This window comes from Pantherophis guttatus, chromosome 15 (genome assembly GCF_059756535.1).
Source record: "Pantherophis guttatus breed Tessera chromosome 15, ASM5975653v1, whole genome shotgun sequence".
In the NCBI taxonomy this organism is placed as follows: Eukaryota; Metazoa; Chordata; class Lepidosauria; order Squamata; family Colubridae; genus Pantherophis; species Pantherophis guttatus.
This window is the reverse complement of record NC_142077.1, coordinates 2,022,501-2,040,791: the sequence shown is the minus strand read 5'-3', so window position 1 is coordinate 2,040,791 and position 18,291 is coordinate 2,022,501. Positions and strand designations below refer to the sequence as shown.

At 43.8% G+C, this 18,291-nt stretch overlaps 1 protein-coding gene across 1 annotated transcript in view; it reads left to right on the top strand.

The window, feature by feature from the left end:
* Positions 1 to 15,766: 15,766 nt before the first annotated feature.
* Positions 15,767 to 18,291, top strand: part of C1QA (complement C1q A chain) — a 3,282-nt gene continuing 757 nt past the window's right edge. Inside the window, exons 1-2 of the mRNA XM_060684744.2 lie at positions 15,767 to 15,979; positions 18,005 to 18,174. Coding sequence (XP_060540727.2) covers positions 18,012 to 18,174 — 163 coding nt within the window. The 5' untranslated portion in view covers positions 15,767 to 15,979; positions 18,005 to 18,011. The remainder of the gene's footprint in view (positions 15,980 to 18,004; positions 18,175 to 18,291) is intronic.

Sequence of the window (18,291 nt, the reverse complement as noted above, 5' to 3'; positions counted from 1 at the left end):
GCGCTGGCAGGAGCGCAAGGAATAATTTTATTGTATTTTTTATTTTTTATTTTTTTTGCAAAAGAAATAAATGTTTGTTTTTTTCCCCCCTTCCACTTTGGCTCTTTAACAGGTGCTTTTTCCCTCCACTTTCCGTTTTTAATTATACTTTCTGGCTAACCTTTTTGCCGTCGCGTGCCAAAAGCGGGGGAAGTGCGGGTGTGTGTGTGTGTCACAGCCACACAAATCAAAATTCAGTTAGCAACTGACTCACAATTATGACGGTTGCAGTGTCCCCCGGGGGTTACGAACTTCCGAACCAGCAAAGTCAACGACTGAAGGCGGATTCGCTTAAGGACCCTGCCACTCATTGCAACGATTTACTTAACCACGCTGGCCAGGAAGCTTGTACCATGGAAGCAAAGGTCCCTTAACAAGTGTCTTGCTTAGCGACATCGATTCGGGGCTCCGTCGTGGCCGTAAGTCAACGATGACCCGTACTCGCTTAACGACGAAAGAGATTCCCCTCAACGAAGGTCGAAAAATGGGGCGAACCTGATTGTCTCGACGACATTCTCGCTTACCATCGTGCTCGTAAGTCGAGGAACGACTTAGGCCTTTCTTACAAACCATCTGTTTACGGTTGGAATAAAGAGAAAAGGGAGATAAGGGAATGCAGCAAGGAAAATCTACATTGCGAAAGGTCTGGAGCATAGCCGGTATTGAAATTCAGGGCCCGTGCTGGAAGACTGGGGAGGGGGAGAAAAAAAAAACCCATAATAATGAAAAAAAAGAGAACCGATCATCCTGGGAACGTCCCCCCAGATACGGCATAAATAAGAAACTTTCTTCCCTCCCCCCCACCAAAAAAAATCAGAATCCACTTCAAAGCCTTCTCATCTCCTTATCTGTGTCAAACTGCGGCTCTAAGCCGTCGCCGATTAAAGCTGAACTTTTCTACTCGGCTCGACATCTTAAAAAGCATAAAACATACGTTTTCATGGGCTTTTTAAGTTTCCCCCTTGGCACGCCGCGCAGGCTGCCGGGGCTATTTGCGAGCGAATGAAAGCCGGCACACGGCGGCTAACACAAGGCAAATGCGGCATCTCAACGGCATATGTTTTTTTTTTAAAAAAAAAGGCCGCCGTGATACGGCTTTGGTGACCTCGCAGTTGGACTGCTGCCGGGCGCTCCCTCGGGGGCTGCCCTTGGAGACCGCATGGAAGCTAAGCGGAGGGAAAGTGATGGGCAAGTAGGCTTAAAAAGCTCAAGATAGGAGCAGTAACGCTACTTTTATGGTAAGGTGACATTGAGAGTTCTTTGGAAAGTCTGAAAAGTAGATTCTCCCCCCCCCCGTTGTTTTGACAGTTGGAGAAACTTGGGAGGGTCCCTTCTGAGATGCTTCCCACGCCCCTTTTTTCTTCTTCTTCTCTGGGCTAAGCTGCCTTTTACCTGAGCACCTCTTCCTCCTCCAGGATGAGATTGGTGATAGATAGATAGATAGATAGATAGATAGATAGATAGATAGATGACAGAGAGATGATATATATAGAGAGAGGTAAATAGATAGATAGATAGATATAGATAGATGATAGATAGATGATAGATAGATGATAGAGAAAGAGATAGATAAAGAGATGATAGAGATAAAGATAGATAGATAAAGAGATTATAGATAGATATGATAGAGATAAATAGATGATAGAGAAAGAGATAAATAGATAGATAGATGATAGATAGATAGATAGATAGATAGATAGATAGATAGAGATATACATACAGGTAAATATAGATGATAGATATAGATAGATAGAAAGAGATATACAGGTAAATATAGATGATAGATAGATGATAGATAAGATAGAGAGAGAGAGAGAGAGAGAGAGATACAGGTAAATATAGATGAGATAGATAGATAGATAGATAGATAGATAGATAGATAGATAGATAGATTGATTATGGAGGGAGAGAGGGAGAGAGAGAAAGAGATAGATAGATAGATAGAGATTTTGTTTTTTGAGCAAAGTAAATATTGGCCAGTTTTGAGACCTGGCAGCTGACCTCTCCAAGAAGAAGGAGAAGGAGAAGGAGGAGGAGGAGGAGGAAAAGGAGAAGGAGAAGGAGGAGGAGAAGGAGAAGAAGAAGAAGACGACGAAGAAGGAGAAGGAGGAGGAGGAGGAGGAGGAGGAGGAGGAGGAGAAGAAGAAGAAGAAGAAGAAGAAGAAGAAGAAGAAGAAGAAGAAGAAGAAGAAGAAGAAGAAGAAGAAGAAGAAGAAGAAATAATCAGAAAAGGGGGAAAAGGGCAGCTTTGCAAATGAGCTTTTAATTACTTCTGGCCTGTAACGGCCTCGTATTGGTTTGAGTGATGCCTCATTCCGGCCCTCATTAGCATTGGCATTGCATAAAGACCCCCCCCACACCCCGCTTTCCCCCTTCAAATCAGGGGCTTGATGGTTTACCATCCATCAAGACCGGTATTAAATATTCAACGTTTAATATAATATGGAAATACGGAAAGGGCTCGGAATCGCAAGCAGCCTGTTTGGCCAACTTCTTCCGTATGGGTAGCCTCTCCTCCCCCCCCCCCGATCCTTTTTTAAAATCCAAGAACTTTTTTTTTTGTTTCATTTTGTGTCCTTCTCAACACAAAAACACCAAAAACCGGCCGACCTCACATCCATATGCATTTTTATGCCTTTTATGCCTGCATTTTTTTGATGTCCCTTTCGATGCAAATTTTTTTTTTTTTTTTACACCTGGTTGAAAAAATTGCATTGCAAATCTAGCTCTGTGTGTGTGTGTGTGTGTTTGTAAGTCTAAGGGACAATTGTATTCTAAAGTTGTGTCTCTGCAAAAGACAGTTGTGTCGCGTTCGCCTTGGCCGACAACTGGAGGCGGTTAGAATTGAATCCGATTAAATAAATGAATTTTATTTTTTTCTCTTTGACGGTTGATACAGAGGGGACCAAAACAAATCAGGAGTTTTGGTCATTTGAGGTTGAAAAATATTGAATTTAACACAATTGGAAAGTTCATTTAGAGACCGTTTCCAAGTTGCAACGTCACTGGGGAAAAAAACTGAGTTATGACCGTTTTTTCAGACTTACGATGGTTGCAGCCTCCCTCCCCCCCCCACGCGGTCCCCTGATCAAAATTCAGGCAATCAGCAACCGACTCACATTTATGACGGTCGCAATGACCGCAGGGGGGTGGGGGGTCACGCAATCCCCCTTTTGAGACCTTCTGACCAGCTTAGTTCAATCGCGGTTGTAAGTTGAGGATTGCCTGTAGGCATTTTTTTTAAACCCGACGACGTTAACACTTTCGTTTCTTATTGTGGCCTTGCAAATCTTCTGGAATATTTATTATTATTATTATTTTTAACTTCCTGCTCTATCCTGCCTCCTGGTGATCTCCTCTTGGTCTCCCATCCAGGGGCTGGGCAAGCTTTATCCCTGCCGTTTTCTGAGTTTTCCACCAAGTTCTCTGAGGCAAAAGTGGAGGAAAGAAACCAGGGAAGTTGCAAACTGAGGTGGGGAGGGGGGATGGAGGAGGGGGGGCGCAAAGCGAGGCGGGAAACCTCGCACTCGGGTCCCAAAACACCCCATGCCGGTCTGTGAAATCTTCTCAGACATTTTTCAGGGCGAGTGGCGCGGAAAGAGACCCCCCCGGGGGACCCTAAGAGGGATTTGATGGGCGATTTGAGAGGCCAGCGAGCTGCCAGTTCATGCTGCCCCCCACCTCCCCCCCGTGGGCAGAGAACCGTGGCGGCCGGCTAGGTTGAAAGAGTTCTCCCTTGTGCCAGCGTGTCATGGCAGCTCCAAAGGTCGATTTTTCTCTTTTCTTTTCTTTTCTTTTCCTTTTTTCTTTTCTTTTCTTCTCTTGTTTCCTTTCCTCTTCCCTTCCCTTCCTTTTCCTTCCTTCTTCCTCCTTTCCTTTCCTTTTTCTTTTCCTTTCCTTTCCTTTCCTTCTTCTGTCTTCCTTTCCTTTACTTTCCTTCTTCTGACTTCCTTTCCTTTCCTTTCTGTTCCTTTCTTTTCCTTTCTTTTCTTTTCCTTTCCTTTCCTTCCCTTCCCTTCCTTCTTCCTCCTCCTTTCCTTTTCTTTCCTTTCCTTTCCTTTCCTTTCCATTTCCTTTCCTTTCCTTTCTGTCCTTCTTCTCTCTTCCTTTCCTTTCCTTTCCTTCATTTCCTTTCCTTCCTTTCCTTTCCTTTCCTTTCCTTCCTTTCCTTTCCTCTCCCTTTCCTTTCCTTTCCTTTCCTTTCCTTTCCTTTCCTTTCCTTTCCTTTCTGTCCTTCTTCTCTCTTCCTTTCCTTTCCTTTCCATTTCCTTTCCTTTCTGTCCTTCTTCTCTCTTCCTTTCCTTTCCTTTCCTTCATTTCCTTTCCTTCCTTTCCTTTCTTTTCCTTTCCTTCCTTTCCTTTCCTTTCCTTTCCTTTCCTTCCTTTCCTTTCCTTTCCTTTCCTTTCCTTTCCTTTCCTTTCCTTTCTGTCCTTCTTCTCTCTTCCTTTCCTTTCCTTTCCATTTCCTTTCCTTTCTGTCCTTCTTCTCTCTTCCTTTCCTTTCCTTTCCTTTCCTTTCCTTTCCTTTCCTTTCCTTTCCTTTCCTTTCCTTTCCTTTCCTTTCCTTTCCTTCCCTTCCCTTCCCTTCCCTTCCCTTTCCTTTCCTTTCCTTTCCTTTCCTTTCCTTTCCTTTCCTTTCCTTTCCATTTGATCGACAGCACCAACTGGGACTTTCCCTCCGATTGACCCCCTGACTACGAAGGAAAGAAAGAAAGAAGAAGAAAGGGAGCCGGAGAAGAGAGAGGTTTTCTCCCAGGGACACACATCACATCTGGATTTGAAACGCGGAGGCGAAGAGGGGCTCCCTCGCAGCCGCTGCTGAAGTTGCAGAAACGCTGGCACACGCCCAGAATAATAATCACGATCCATCTTGGCCAAGATATCTTGGCTGTCACATCCTCACTGGGGGGGGGAGGAGGGGGGGGGCAGGCCGAAAGGACAGAGAGGCAGGCAGCCCCCTCCCCTGTGAGCCTCAAGATGCAAAGAGAGAATAACAGAGTTGGGAGGGACCTCGGAGGTCATCTAGTCCAACCCCCAGACCCATTCAGACAAATGGCTCTTCGGTCTCTTCTTGAAATCCTCCAGTGATGGAACCATCCACAATCTCTGGAGACTGATTAATTGTTTTCACTGATACTGTGATATTCATCACAGTAATATTAATAATGTAATAATATAATAACAATAATGCTTAACATCATTTTCTTTAATAACTCTCCACATTATTTCCCCTTTTTATATCTCCTCCTTTCTAACTTCTGTTTCTATTGTCTAGCCATTGCTAAAATACATCCCTTTTTAAAAGGCCAGAGATGAATCTTGTTGTCTGGCTGGACCAAATGGCTGGTTTATTGATTTATTTATTATTATATAAATAATAATTTATATAGTCTGCCCACTGGGGGACTCTGATCAGCAAAGGGTCTGCTGGCTGCCAGAAAGAGAAAAAAAATAATAATAAAAAAAAACGCCCAGAAACTAGTGAATTGTGATTTCACTGAACTAGGGCTGAATAATATCTTGGTTTACGTAGGTAGAACCTGGCTAAAGAGCGATACACATAAAACCTACGAAAAAGAAAGAAAAACAAATATATATATATATGTTTTCTGAAGTTTTCACAGGTGTTTGTATGTAGGTCTTTGGTTATTCGGGTTTTCTCTCGCGACACTTCCAATTTTACGCGGGAGAAAACCCGAATAACCGAAAACCTACATAACCTACATATATATATATATATGTATATGTATATGTATATGTATATGTATATGTATATGTATATGTATATGTATATGTATATAGGTCTTTGGTTATTCGGGTTTTCTCCCGCGTAAAATTGGAGGTGTCTTGGCGACGTTTCGACGAAATCTCATTCATCATCTTTAGGCTGGAGTTTTCGGCTTCGTGCTTCTAGGAGCAATTTGCTCCTAGAAACACTTCCAATTTTACGCGGGAGAAAACCCGAATAACCAAAGACATATACATATATTATATTATATATATTTTGCCAGTCTCCTTCAACAAATCTCAACGGCTTTGGAAAAAGTCACCGAGAAACCTATTAAAGGCAATCGAAAAAAAAAAAAAATCACAGGCTTGTATCTCGAGATTTTATCGGTACGCCGAGGGATCTCTCCCTCTGATCAGCTTAGAGTAGGAAAGTTGTCAAAAACCCTCCTTAATCCTGGATAATATAACCTTTCCCGTCGCCCTGATCCTTGTCTTCATTCAGCCAGCTGGCTCTCAGCTGAGAAACCCATGTGTGCCTTTCGGTTTTAGCGTGCTCGTGTGCAACCAAATAATACATGCTCCGAGCGGTTGAGCCGTAACAGAAGAACAGGGACGGGACGGAAGGGACCTCGGAGGTCTTCTAGTCCAACCCCCTCCTCCCCACCCCGGTCAAGCCAGGAAACCCGAGATCCTTTCAGATAAAGCGACTGTCCAGGCTCTTCTTAAAAACCTCCAGGACTTCTGGAGGCTTTTTCTCCTTGGTTCTAGATCGGTTCCTTTGCTTTCTAGGAAGGAAGGCAACCGAGGAAGGAGATTTCCTTCTTCCTCCTCTTCTTCCTCCTCCTTTCTTTCCTTCCTTCCTTCCTCCTCCTCCTTCCTTCTTCCTCCTCCTTTCTTTCTTTCTTCCTCCTTCTCCCTTCCTTCCTCCTCCTCCTTTTCTTTCCTTTCCTTCCTTCCTTCTTCCTCCCTCCTCCTCTTTTTCCTCCTTCTCCCGTCCTTCCTTCCTTCCTCCTATTCCTTCCTTTCTCCTTCGTCGACCTTCTCCTCCCTCCTCCCTCCTCCCTCCTCCTCCTTTTCTTTCCAGCCCTTCCTTCCTTCCTCCTCCTCCTCCCTTCTTCCTCTTCTTCCTCCTCCTCCTTTCCTTCTTTCCTTCCTTCCTCCCTCCTTCTTCTTCCTTGTCCTTCCTCCTCCTGTTCCTTCCTTCCTTCCTCCTCCTCCTCCCTTCTTCCTTCTTCCTTCCTCCTCCTCTCCTTCCTCCGTCCCTCCCTTCTTCTTCTTCCTTCTCCTTCCTTCCTTCCTTCTTTCCTCCTCCTGTTCTTTCCTCCCTCCCTCCTTCTTCCTTCTTGTCCCTTCCTTCCTCCTCCTTTCCTTCCTTCCTCCCTTCCTTCCTCCTTCTCCTGTTCCTCCCTCCTCCTCCTCCTCTTCCTCCTTCCTCCTTCCTCCTATTGTTCTCCTTCCTTCCTTCCTTCCTCCCTCCTTCCCTCCCTCCCTCCCTCCCTCCCTCCACCTCCTAAGTGTGACTTACCTATCCTGAACTCAACGCTGGGACTCACCTGTCCTAAACCAGGAGCACTGGGTAGCTTCTTTCTTCTTCCTCTTCCTCCTCCTCCTCCTTTCCGTCCTTTGAACCCAGACCCACCGCATGTCCCCTCACTCCCGGGCCCTCCGTGGGGCAGCCGCATCCCAGCTAAGGGCGAAAGCAGCTCATGGAAGACCTGCCTTCCACCGGTGACTTTCCCACTCTGTCTGGAGAAGAAGGCTTTTATGGAGAAGCCACCCTTGTCCTCTTCACAGGAGGCATTTCCACTAAATTAGCCACTGGCGCAAGCAACAGCGGGGTAGCTCCATTAGCCGCGTGTCACAGGGAAGGGACGGGGTGTCCCGAAAACGCTCCCCAACCACGTCTCCTCACGTGGCCCATGAGCGTGTCCTGGGCTGGGCTTCGAGGTCCATCTTAGGTGGCCAAGCTCATCTTCTCACCTGCGATGGCTGCCTTGACTGCCTTGAAGAAGGACGCTGTCTAATCCAGGAGAGAAGCAACCTGGAATTAAGGAGAAACTTCCTGACGGGGAGGACAATTAAACAGTGGAACTGCTTGCCACTAGAAGGTGCTCCATCCCTGGAGGGTTTTAATAAGAGATTTGTCTCGAATGGTCTAGGGTCTATTCTGTTGAGCAGGGGGCTGGACTAGAAGACCTCCGGGGTGCCCTTCCCGGCCCTATGATAATTCTCCGCTCTGTGTCAGGGGCCTCCTATTGACCAAAAAATAAAAATAAAAATGAAGCCATTCCATCTTCCCAAAATGATAGGGCTGGGCTTCCCCACAGAGGCAATTCAGAAGATAAATTCCGGCTTCCGATCGATTGGACTCTCAAGGTCATCCGGAGGTATCTGAAGGACAAGCCAGAAGAAAGTCCGGCCAACCCTGACTCCCCATTGCTCCGCTGACCCAGATTTTGCTGGCGTCCTCCCTAAAAGGAGGCGATGCCTTTTCGTTCAACCGGCGGCAAGGAAAGGGGTGCAGAACCATCGAGCATCCTCGGCGGGCTGAAGGGTTTGGCGAAATCCGTTTCTTAGCGGCCTCTCGGCTCCCCCCAACCCTTCATTTTTCAAACCCAGTTTCAGGAAATGTTCGAAAACCCCTCCTGTCCACAATTCAATTATTCGTTTTGAAGTTGCCCCTCTCCTGGGGCTGCCACGTTACGACGGGCCCGCGTTCGAGGGAAGGCTGCGATTTAAAAGAAGGACATTGTATACAGACGGTCGTATCAAAGTCTATTTCGGTTGCATTTATTTATGCCAGGGTTTCCTCTACCTCGGCGGCTTTGAAATGGGTGGGCTGACAAAGTCCAAGAATGTGTCACCTGGAATCCTTTCCCTCCCTCCCTTTCCCTTTCTTCCTTCCCTCCCTTCCTTTTCCTTCCTTCCCTTCCATTCCCTCCCTCCCTCTGTCCCTTCCTTTTCCTTTCTTCCTTTCTTCCTTCCCTCCCTTCCTTTTCCTTTCTTCCTTCCTTCCTTCCTCCCTTCCTTTTCCTTCCTTCCTTCCTTCCCTCCCTTCCATTCCCTCCTTCTGTCCCTTCCTTTCCCTCCCTTCCTTCCCTCCCTCCTTTTCCCTTCCTTCCTTCCCTCCTTTCCATTCCCTCCCTCTCTTCCATTCCCTCCCTCCCTTCCTTTTCCTTCCTTCTTTCCCTCCCTCCCTTTCCCTTCCTTCCTTCCTTTTCTTCCCTCCCTCCTTTCCTTTTCCTTCCTTCCTTCTCTTCCTCCCTTCTCTCCCTTCCCTCCATTCCTTTCCCTTCCTTCCCTCCTTCCGTCCCTCTTCAATAGAATGAAGAATTAGAATAGAGAATATTTGCAGACTAAATAGAACAGAATGCAGAAAAATGCAGAATAGACTACAGAATAGAATAGAATAGAATACTGGAATTAAGAATAGAATAGAAATAGGAATAGAATGGAATGGAATGGAATGGAATGGAATGGAATAGAGGATATGGAATAGAATAGAATAGTGGAATGAAGAATAGAAGAAGAGAATAAGGTTAGAATAGCATAGCATAGCATAGCATACAATATTGGAATGAAGAATAGAATAGAATAGAATAGAATAGAATAGAATAGAATAGAATAGAATGGAATGGAATGGAATGGAATGGAATGGAATAGAATAGAATAGAATAGAATAGAATAGAATAGAATAAGGAATGGAATGGAATGGAATGGAATAGAATAGAATAGAATAGAATAGAATAGAATAGAATAGAATAGAATAAGGAATAAAATAAAATAAAATAGAATAAGGAATGGAATAGAATAGAATAGAATGGAATGGAATGGAATGGAATGGAATAAAATTAGAACAGAACAGAACAGAATAGGAATGCAGAATAAAATACAGAAGAGAAGAGACCAGGCCAAGGGAAATAAGAATATCCTTCTGCCCTTTCCCTTCCACCTTCTTTTCTTCTCAGCCACATCCTCCCATCCTCCCCACTACTACATCCAAGCGAGCCGTGGAATTAATTACCAAAATAGCAAATCGCAAATGTGCCAGTAAACGAGGGCGCAGGGAGAGGAAAAAAAGAGCCCGGGGGGAATTCCGCAGAGCGCTGCAAATGGAAATGAGGCCCGTGCCAGCCCGTCCCAGAGCGCTGGATTCAAAAGTTCACCGAGAATCCCTGGGTAGCCATTTGAATCGCGATTGCTGGGCTGGATGGAGCCAGTCTAACCCTGCCTTGCCTGGAATGAGGGGATGAGGGATGCCTTGGTCCCTGGACCATCCTTGGGGCCAGCCCAGTTTTGCCAACTTCGCCCGGCATCGGTGAAAATCTACCGGACGCTGAACATGTCAAGAGTGTTTTATGGGAATCTCCCCTCAGAATAACAGAGGATAACAAAGCAACAGAGAGCTGGAAGGGACCTCGGAGGTCTTCTAGTCCAACCCCCTGCTCAAAGAGGAGAACCTAGACCATTTCAATCAATCAATCAATCAATCAATCGATCAATCAATCAGAATAGAGCTGGAAGGGACTTGGGAGGTCTTCTACTCCAACCCCCTACTGAAGCAGGAGACCCCAGATCATTTCAATCAATCAATCAATCAATCAAATTAAATCTGGAAGGGACCTTGGAGATCTTCTCATCCAACCCCCTGCTAAAGCAGGAGGTCTAGACTATTTCAATCAATCAATCAATCAATCAGAATAGAGCTGGAAGGGACCTGGGAGGTCTATTTGTCCAACGCCCTGCTCAAACAGGAGACCCTGGACCATGTCAATCAAATCAAATCAAATCAAATCAAATCAAATCAAATCAAATCAAATCTTTATTGTTAATGTACAACATGTGTACAATGAGATTGAATGAATGAGAATGAATGAATGAATGAGATTGAATCAGAATAGAGCCGGAAGGGACCTTGGAGGTCTTCTAGTCCAACCCCCTTCTCAAGCAGGAGACCATAGACCATTTCAATCAATCAATCAATCAATCAATCAATCAATCATTCAATCATTCAATCAATCAATCAGAATAGAGCTGGAAGGGACCTGGGAGGTCTTCTTGTCCAACCCCCTACTCAAGCAGGAGGCCCTGGACCATGTCAATCAAATCAAATCAAATCAAATCAAATCTTTATTGTCAATGTACAACATGTGTACAATGAGATTGAATGAATGAGAATGAATGAATGAATGAGATTGAATCAGAATAGAGCCGGAAGGGACCTTGGAGGTCTTCTAGTCCAACCCCCTTCTCAAGCAGGAGACCATAGACCATTTCAATCAATCAATCAATCAATCAATCAATCAATCAATCAATCATTCAATCATTCAATCAATCAATCAGAATAGAGCTGGAAGGGACCTGGGAGGTCTTCTTGTCCAACCCCCTACTCAAGCAGGAGGCCCTGGACCATGTCAATCAAATCAAATCAAATCAAATCAAATCTTTATTGTCAATGTACAACATGTGTACAATGAGATTGAATGAATGAGAATGAATGAATGAATGAGATTGAATCAGAATAGAGCCGGAAGGGACCTTGGAGGTCTTCTAGTCCAACCCCCTTCTCAAGCAGGAGACCATAGACCATTTCAATCAGTCAATCAGTCAATCAATCAATCAATCAATCATTCAATCATTCAATCAATCCATGAATCCACCCATTAATCAAAATAGAACTGGAAGGGACCTTGGAGGTCTTCTAGTCCAACCCCTTGCTCAGGCAAGAGGCCCTGGCCTGGACCATTTCAATCAATCAATCAATCAATCAATCAATCAATCAGGATAGAGCTGGACGGGACCATGGGGATACCGCGAAGGTCGTAATCGCGAGGAGCGATCGTCAGTCCCCTTTTTTTTCAGGGCTGTCATATCTTTGAAGCATCGTCCAGCAAACGGTCGTAATTCGAGGACTACCTGTAGGATATAGAATCCAGATCTGCGCTGAAGAAGAGACGTCTGCAGGCGTAAAACTGAGTTTCCATTCTTGGAAAGAAAGACTTCCGTTCTTGTTTTGATCTTTTTTACCTCGGTGGGACGGGAAGGGGGCTGATTGGGAACAGACACACACACACACACAAAAACACACACATACACACACACACCGCAAGGCCATCGAAGGCCAATTTTTCTGGAGGGCAAAATTCTCCTCTTTGAGGAGATTTTAATGCTGAATCTAACGATTTTCCATTAGGGAATCCTGCAGGAAATCCACAAGGAGAGAAAAGTCACCGGCGGGAGAGAGAATCAATTTTCCCTCCCCCTACACACACACAAACACACACAAAAACACACGACACACACAAAAACACACACACACATTTTTTTTTAAAAAAAATCACCATTTCTAATTTAGAGAAACAGCGCCTCCTGCTGGACCGGAAAACCATGCCATTGCATGAAGCGGGAATTAAAAAACAGGAAAAGATTCAGTGGTGTTACTATATTTTTAACCTTCTCTTCCCTCTTCCTCCTTTCCTTTCCCTTTCTTTCCCTTCCCTTCCTTCCTTTCCCTTCTTCTATCTTCCTTTCCTTTCCTTTCTTCTATCTTCCTTTCCTTTCCTTCTTTCCTTTCCCTTTCTTTCCCTTCCCTTCCTTCCTTCCCTCCCTCCCCTCTTCCTCTTTTCCTTTCCTTTCCTTTCCTTCTTTCCTTTCCTTCCCTTCCCTCTTCCTCCTTTCCTTTCCCTTTCTTTCCCTTCCCTTCCTTCCTTTCCCTTCTTCTATCTTCCTTTCCTTTCCTTTCTTCTATCTTCCTTTCCTTTCCTTCTTTCCTTTCCCTTTCTTTCCCTTCCCTTCCTTCCTTCCCTCCCTCCCCTCTTCCTCTTTTCCTTTCCTTTCCTTCTTTCCTTTCCTTCCCTTCCCTCTATCTCCTTCCCTTTCCCTTTCTTTCTCTTCCTTTCCTTTCCTTTCCTTCCCTTCTTCCTTTCCTTTCCTTTCCTTTTTATATCTTCCTTTCCTTTCCCTTCCCTCTCCTTCTTTCTTTTCCTTTCCTTTCCTTCCCTTCCCTCTTCCTCCTTTCCTTTCCTTTCCTTTCCTTTCCTTTCCTTTCCTTTCCTTTCCTTTCTGTCCTTCTTCTCTCTTCCTTTCCTTTCCTTTCCTTCTCTTCTCCCTCCTTCCTTCCTTCCTTTCCCTTCTTTCTCCCTTTCCTTTCCTTTCCTTTCCTTTCCTTTCCTTACCTTTCCTTTCCTTTCCCTTCCCTTCCTTTCTTCCCTCCCCTCTTCCTCCTTTCCTTTTCTTCCCTCCCCTCTTCCTCCTTTCCTTTCCTTTCTCTCTTCCTTTCCTTCCCTTCTCCCTCCTTCCTTTCCTTCCTTTTCCTTCTGTCTTCCTTTCCTTTCCTTTCCCTTCCCTTCCCTTCCCTTCTCTTCCCTTCCCTTCCTTTAATTTATTTTTAATAAAATTTAAAACATAAAAGAAAACCGCTGGATTATTTTTACTGGGGGCTGAATAGCATTTGCTCCCTGATTTCAACGGTCAGGCTTTGTGACTTTGCCATCCGCACACGGTCAGTGCCCGTTGTGTGTTCCTCTTTTCCCAGGGGTACACAAAGTCACTCTTAAGCTGATCTCGCCCAGGAACCCCGGAGGTTTGACCCACAAAAAAAAACGGAAGAGAAGTTTGCAGGACATTCCCCCCCCCTTCCCCACTTCCTAAAGCCTCCTCTTCCCTTTTTAAAAAAAAAAATTCCCCGAAACTGTCGGGTGCTTTAATTTATCTCTATCTGGTCGCACGAATGTAAAAAAAAAAAAAAAAAAAAAAATTGCCAAGTGATGAAAATTGGCTGGCTCGAAAGAAGGAAGGAGCGTGTTTTTCTTTTTTTTTCCCAGCCAAAAAAAAAGCAGAAGACGATGTGTGGCTTTTATTGTTGCTTCAGCAAAACCGGTCAGAAGACAGCAATTAAAATAATAATAACAACCGAGGATGAAAATTCGCTTTATTCAGCGAGATGCTTTCCATCGGGGTTTCGCTTGCCCGTATTTCGTGCGCGCTAATGGACGTGCAAGACTTTGTCTTCGAAATAAGACGGAGGGATGTCAAACTTTGCAGGAGTCTGTTCGTGTAGCTTTGCAAGATAAGAGACCGCGTAGCCCTCAGCTACATAATGGGAAGACACCCTCCCTAGTTTCTTAAATTGTAAAGGAGGTGGAGGGTGCATAATTGTATTTAACAAGATTAATATCAACCATATCTGACGGACCGGACAGGAAACATAACCAGATATTAATTCTATTTTATTCTAGGAACATAGAACTGTGAGGCTGGAAGGGATCTTGGAGGTCTTCTGGCCCAGCCTCTGCCCAAGCAGGAGAAAACCCTATACCATTCTGGACAAAAAGCTGTCCAGTCTCTTCTTGAAAACCTCCAGTGATGGAGATCTTCTAGTGGCAAGTTGTTCCACTGATGAATTCTCCTCACTGTCAGGAAGTTTCTCCTTCGTTCCAGGTTGCTTCTCTCCTTGGTTAGTTTCCATCCGTTGCTTCTTCTCCTGCCTTCTGGTGCTTTGGAGAATAGGTGGACCCTCCTCTTCTTTGGGGCAGCCCCTCAAATATTGGAAGATGCTATCATGTCCTTCTTTTCATCAAACTAGACATCCCCAATTCCAGCAACCATTCTTCGTATGTTTTAGCCTCCAGGCTTTTAATCATCTTTGTTGGCTCTTCTCTGCACTCTTTCCAGAGTCTCCACATCTTTTTTTATAATATGGTGACCAAAACTGGACGCCATATTCCAAGTGTGGCTTTACCAAGGCCTTATAAAGTGGTATTATGCCGATGCTCGTGTCTTTCAATATCCTTCTGGCTCTTGAGTCTATCTACCCTGTTTCCCCGAAAATAAGACCCAACCAACCAGAAAATAAGCCCTAGCATGAGTTTTCAGGATGCTCGTAATATAAGCCCTACTCCCAAAATAAGCCCCAGTTAAGATCCTCACCCAGATGGGTGCGTTTAGTAGTGTATTTCCCCCAAAATAAGACCTAACCAACCCAAAAATAAGCCCTAGCATGAGTTTTCAGGATTTATTTATTTTCTTTAACTTATATGCCACCCTATCTCCAACGGACTCAGGGCGGCTCACAACAATAAAATCCACAATAACCACCATACAAAGTTAAAATACCTAATTAAACCAGATAAAAGTTAAAAAGCCATATAAAACCCCATCAGTCTAGGCCGGATGCTCGTAATATAAGCCCTACTCCCAAAATAAGCCCAGTTAAGATTCTTAGCCAGATGGATGCATTTAGTACTGTATTTCCCCCAAAATAAGACCCAAGCAACCCAAAAATAAGCCCTAGCATGAGTTTTCAGGATTTATTTATTTTATTTATTTTATTTAATTTATATGCCGCCCTATCTCCAACGGACTCAGGGCAGCTCACAACAATAAAATCCACAATAACCACCATACGAAGTTAAAATACCTAATTAAACCAGAGAAAAGTTAAAAACCCATATAAAACCCCATCAGTCCAGGCCGGATGCTCGTAATATAAGCCCTACCCCCAAAATAAGCTCCAGTTAAGCTTGTCAACCAGATGGGTGCATTTAGTACTGTATTTCCCCCCCAAAATGAGCCTCGGTGGTGCAGTGGTTAGAGTGCAGTACTGCAGGCAACTTCTGCTGATTACCTGCAATTTGGCAGTTCGAATCTCACCAGGCTCAAGGTTGACTCAGCCTTCCATCCTACCGAGGTGGGTCAAATGAGGAGCCAGATTGTTGGGGGGCAAGAGGCTGACTCTTTAAACTGCTTAGAGAGGGCTGTAAAAGCAGTATGAAGCGGTATATAAGTCTATTGCTATTACTAAAATAAGACCTAACCAGAAAATAAGCCCTAATGAATCTTTGGGAGCAAAAATTAAATATAAGACCCAGTCTTATTTTCAGGGAAACATGGTACTAAAGTAGGGACGATCGATTCGCCCCCAGCTTGGTGTCATCTGCAAATGTGATGAGTTCCCCTTGGAAAGGGAAGACAATGTCCACAACCTCTCTATTTCAAAAGTCACAATTTGTTTGCGGCTGGTGTGGGCTGCCAGAAAGAGGAAGCAATCGAAAGGAGAAAAGTAGGAAGGGAAACTTCAATTTTTTTCTTAGTCAGCCAAATTCGGCCATCTCCTCCGTCCGGTCCCGTCGTCCTTCCTGCACCCAGCCAAGTGAGACATTCATCTCCAGAAATCTGGACGGGATCTGGTCTTTTTTTTCCCCCCAAGGAGGTAAGTGGTCATTTTCGGAGTCTCCTTCCCGGAGAGTCTTTGATTCAATTTCAAGGATGATTCCCCCCCCCAACGTGGCCCTTTTAGGCCCTGTTCTGATGGGACAATCCTGCTTGTTCACCCAAGAGATGGTTGTCGCGGAGGTCCCCTCCGTTTGAAAGCGGTTGAGGTTCTCCTGGATTTTCTGCCCAGCAAGATCCAGGTTTCTCAACCTTTTGAACAGATTTAACAAGAGTTGGAAGGGATCTTGTGAGGTCATCTTGATAGCTTGAAGAGGGGTGGATTTCAAATTTTAGTTTCTACTGTTTCTGTTTGTTTTGTGGTCCCACCAGTTCTTGCTGGCAGACAAGATGGTGTTTCTTGCAGATCTTCCAAAGACCCCTTGTTATTTCTCCTTCTCCTTCTCCTTCTCCTTCTCCTTCTCCTTCTCCTTCTCCTTCTCCTTCTCCTTCTCCTTCCTCCTCCTCCTCCTCCTCCTCCTCCTCCTCCTCCTCCTCATTATTATTATTATTATTATTATTATTATTATTATTATTATTATTTCATTTCTGGGCTGTTCCCTGTGTAAATCACAGAAACTAAGGTTGGAAAACTCTGTAGTAAGTTGGTGTCTTCTTTTGCTTAGTGGAACATAGCAGAATAAGAGTTGGAAGGGACCTTGGAGGTCTTCTAGTCCAACCTCCTGCTTAAGCAGGAAACCTTTTCACACCGAATGACAGAATGATAGAATAACAAAATAATAAAATGACAAAATAATAGGATAACAGAATAATAGAATGACAGAATAATAGGATGACAGAATAACAGAACGACAAAATAATAGGATAACAGAAAAATAGAACGACAGAATAACAGAATAATAAATTACAGAATAACAGAATAATAGAATGTCAGAATAATAGAATGACAGAATAACAGAATAATAAATTACAGAATAACAGAATAATAGAATGACAAAATAATAGAATGACAGAATAATAGAATGACAGAATAACAGAATAATAAATTACAGAATAACAGAATAATAGAATGACAGAATAATAGAATGACAGAATGACAGAATAATAGAATGACAGAATAACAGAATAATAAATTACAGAATAACAGAATAATAGAATGACAAAATAATAGAATGACAGAATAATAGAATGACAGAATAACAGAATAATAAATTACAGAATAACAGAATAATAGAATGACAGAATAATAGAATGACAGAATGACAGAATAATAGAATGACAGAATAACAGAATAATAAATTACAGAATAACAGAATAATAGAATGACAAAATAATAGAATGACAGAATAATAGAATGACAGAATAACAGAATAATAAATTACAGAATAACAGAATAATAGAATGACAGAATAATAGAATGACAGAATGACAGAATAATAGAATGACAGAATAACAGAATAATAAATTACAGAATAACAGAATAATAGAATGACAAAATAATAGAATGACAGAATAATAGAATGACAGAATAACAGAATAATAAATTACAGAATAACAGAATAATAGAATGACAGAATAATAGAATGACAGAATAACAGAATAATAAATAACAGAATAACAGAATAATAGAATGACAAAATAATAGGATAACAGAATAGTAGAATGACAGAATAATAGAATGACAAAATAATAGAATGACAGAATAACAGAACGACAAAATGATAGAATGTCAGATAGACAGAATGACAGAATAACAATATGGGGAGGGACCTCGGAGGTCATCCAGCCCAACCCCCTGCTCAAGCAGGAGACCCCCAGACCCATTCCAGACCAACGGGGCTTCCCTTTCTAGTCTTCTTCGTAACTCAAATTTTCTGGCTTGCCCAGAAAATTAAATTGCCCGGCATTGCAAACGGGAGGCCTTGAAAAATGGTTTTCTGTCGCTCGCGGCATGTGAGAAGCTCCTGGGAGGTGGGCAATTCCCCCCTTCCCTCCTCAAGAAGAAAAAAATTGGAGTGGGGGGGGAATGAGGGTCTCTCACCCACTTTTTTGCTCACGGCTACAGAGTCAACATGGCGAGCCCCCTGTGGTTTGCAGTGGCGGCCCTGATCCTGATGTCGCATAGCGTGATTTCCCAGCAAAACGTCTGCCAAGCGCCCAAAGGCAGAGACGGGCACCCGGGAGCCCCTGGGCGGAACGGAAGAGCAGGCCAAAAAGGAGACATGGGCGCCCCAGGTAAAGAAAAACCACCCCCTTCGACTCTGCTCCAACGGGGTTGGACTAGAGGACCTCCGAGGGGCCCTTACGCACCTCCCTCAATTTTTCTCTCTCTCTCTCTCTCTTTCTTCTTTC